This window comes from Dasypus novemcinctus, chromosome 17 (genome assembly GCF_030445035.2).
Source record: "Dasypus novemcinctus isolate mDasNov1 chromosome 17, mDasNov1.1.hap2, whole genome shotgun sequence".
In the NCBI taxonomy this organism is placed as follows: Eukaryota; Metazoa; Chordata; class Mammalia; order Cingulata; family Dasypodidae; genus Dasypus; species Dasypus novemcinctus.
In genome coordinates, this window is record NC_080689.1 from 95,690,448 (window position 1) to 95,692,083 (window position 1,636).

The 1,636-nt window shown below is 40.5% G+C and overlaps 1 gene segment (V, D, J or C); it reads right to left on the reverse strand.

The window, feature by feature from the left end:
• Positions 1 to 680: 680 nt before the first annotated feature.
• LOC101426173 (immunoglobulin kappa variable 3-15-like) lies at positions 681 to 1,261 on the reverse strand. The segment is given in 2 exon segments: positions 681 to 1,003; positions 1,187 to 1,261. Coding segments are annotated over 2 exon segments (372 nt in total).
• Positions 1,262 to 1,636: the final 375 nt, after the last annotated feature.

Here is a 1,636-nt window from a genome sequence, read left to right on the forward strand (position 1 = left end):
ACAGTACCATAGGAAAAGGTGACTTTCATAGGAATATGAACATTGGTGGAAAACTTTACATCCAATCTGATAACAACATAATTCATTTAATCAGCATCATCCCTATAATACAAACATTCTTTAGAGAACATGTATATTAAAGTCATTTACAAATATATTTGATGCCAATAATAAATGAAAATACATACGTAAAGAAAAAAAAAGGAAGGTAGAGTAAGAAATCTCAATCTCTTAAATTGACTAAACAGGCTTGGATGAAAAACAGGGTACAAGCAAGGAAACAGTCAGGGAGGAAGATGATGTATCATGTGGGAAGATTTGTATATTTAGAATCAAGGGTTTACTATTTGGTTGATCCAGAGTTGGAGCATGATGGAAGAGAAAAAAGGAGAATGAAGGAATAAGGAATTAAGATATCAAATTTCTCAGGACTAAGTAGGCATGTAAAAGAGAGAATCAATCCACCAGGGTGCAAAACCACCTGGACCTTTACCAGATTAAGAAACAAATTATTGACCCAGTCATTTGACCTACCCATGAAACAGAGGCAGATTTCTATGGTACAATCCACTAAAATTTGCAGTGTCTCAGACAGATGGAGGAAGCAAAGTTCAGGGCTGTGTGAGGAGGAAGCAGCTGGTGCTGCAGGACTCACTGACCTACATCACCGGGGAGGAGGTTTATGTCCGAGGCTGAACCACTGTGGGAGGTCTAGTATCCCACTGCTGACAGTAATACATTCCCAGATCTTCATCCTGGACGCCGTTGATGGTGAGAGTGAAATCTGTTCCAGATCCGCTGCCACTGAATCGTTCAGGGACCCCAGAGGGCCGGGTGGATGCCTTATAGATGAGCCGTTTAGGAGCCTGTCCTGGTTTCTGGTGGTACCATTCTAAGTAGCTGCTAACACTCTGACTGGCCTTGCACTTGAGGGTGACGGTCTCTCCTGCAGATGCAGCCACAGAGCCTGGAGACTGGGTCAGCACGATGTCCCCACTGGCACCTGCAGTCAGAAAAGAAGATTGATCATACATTGAATCACAAGTACATAAAATATGTATCTAAATGTAGCTGTTCTTATTTTTCATATATAATCAGATCTGCCTTAGATGAAACAATTCATTCACTCTGCCTGTTAGAACCATTCTCCAACTTTATGAAGACACTGCTCTTCTAAACCTCTCACCTGAGACCCAGAACATCAGGGGCACGAGCAGCTGGGCCTGTGACATCATCGTGCTCAACTGTCTGCTGCACTCAGTCCCCGACTCAAGGGAAACCTCATTAATAGAGCTCTGAGTAGAAAACGAAGTCCCAGAGGAGCCTATGCAAAGCATCGGAGAGGATAAAAGCAAACGTCTCTGTGCAGTGAGTTGTGAAGACAATAGTGGAATGAGATCAAAATATCATGACCACATGAAATGCAACTGTACATCTGCAAAAAGCTCAGAAATGAACTTAAGATGCTAATATTCAATAAATTTCAAAGCACCAGCCATCAACTTGAAACCATAAGTTAATTTTAGTATTATTTTATTGTATCTGTGCATCTAAAATTTGATAACATAATTTTATTAATATTGTACCAGAACCTATGTGGGATATTCATATCTTTAGAAAGAATGAAAAAATAGTA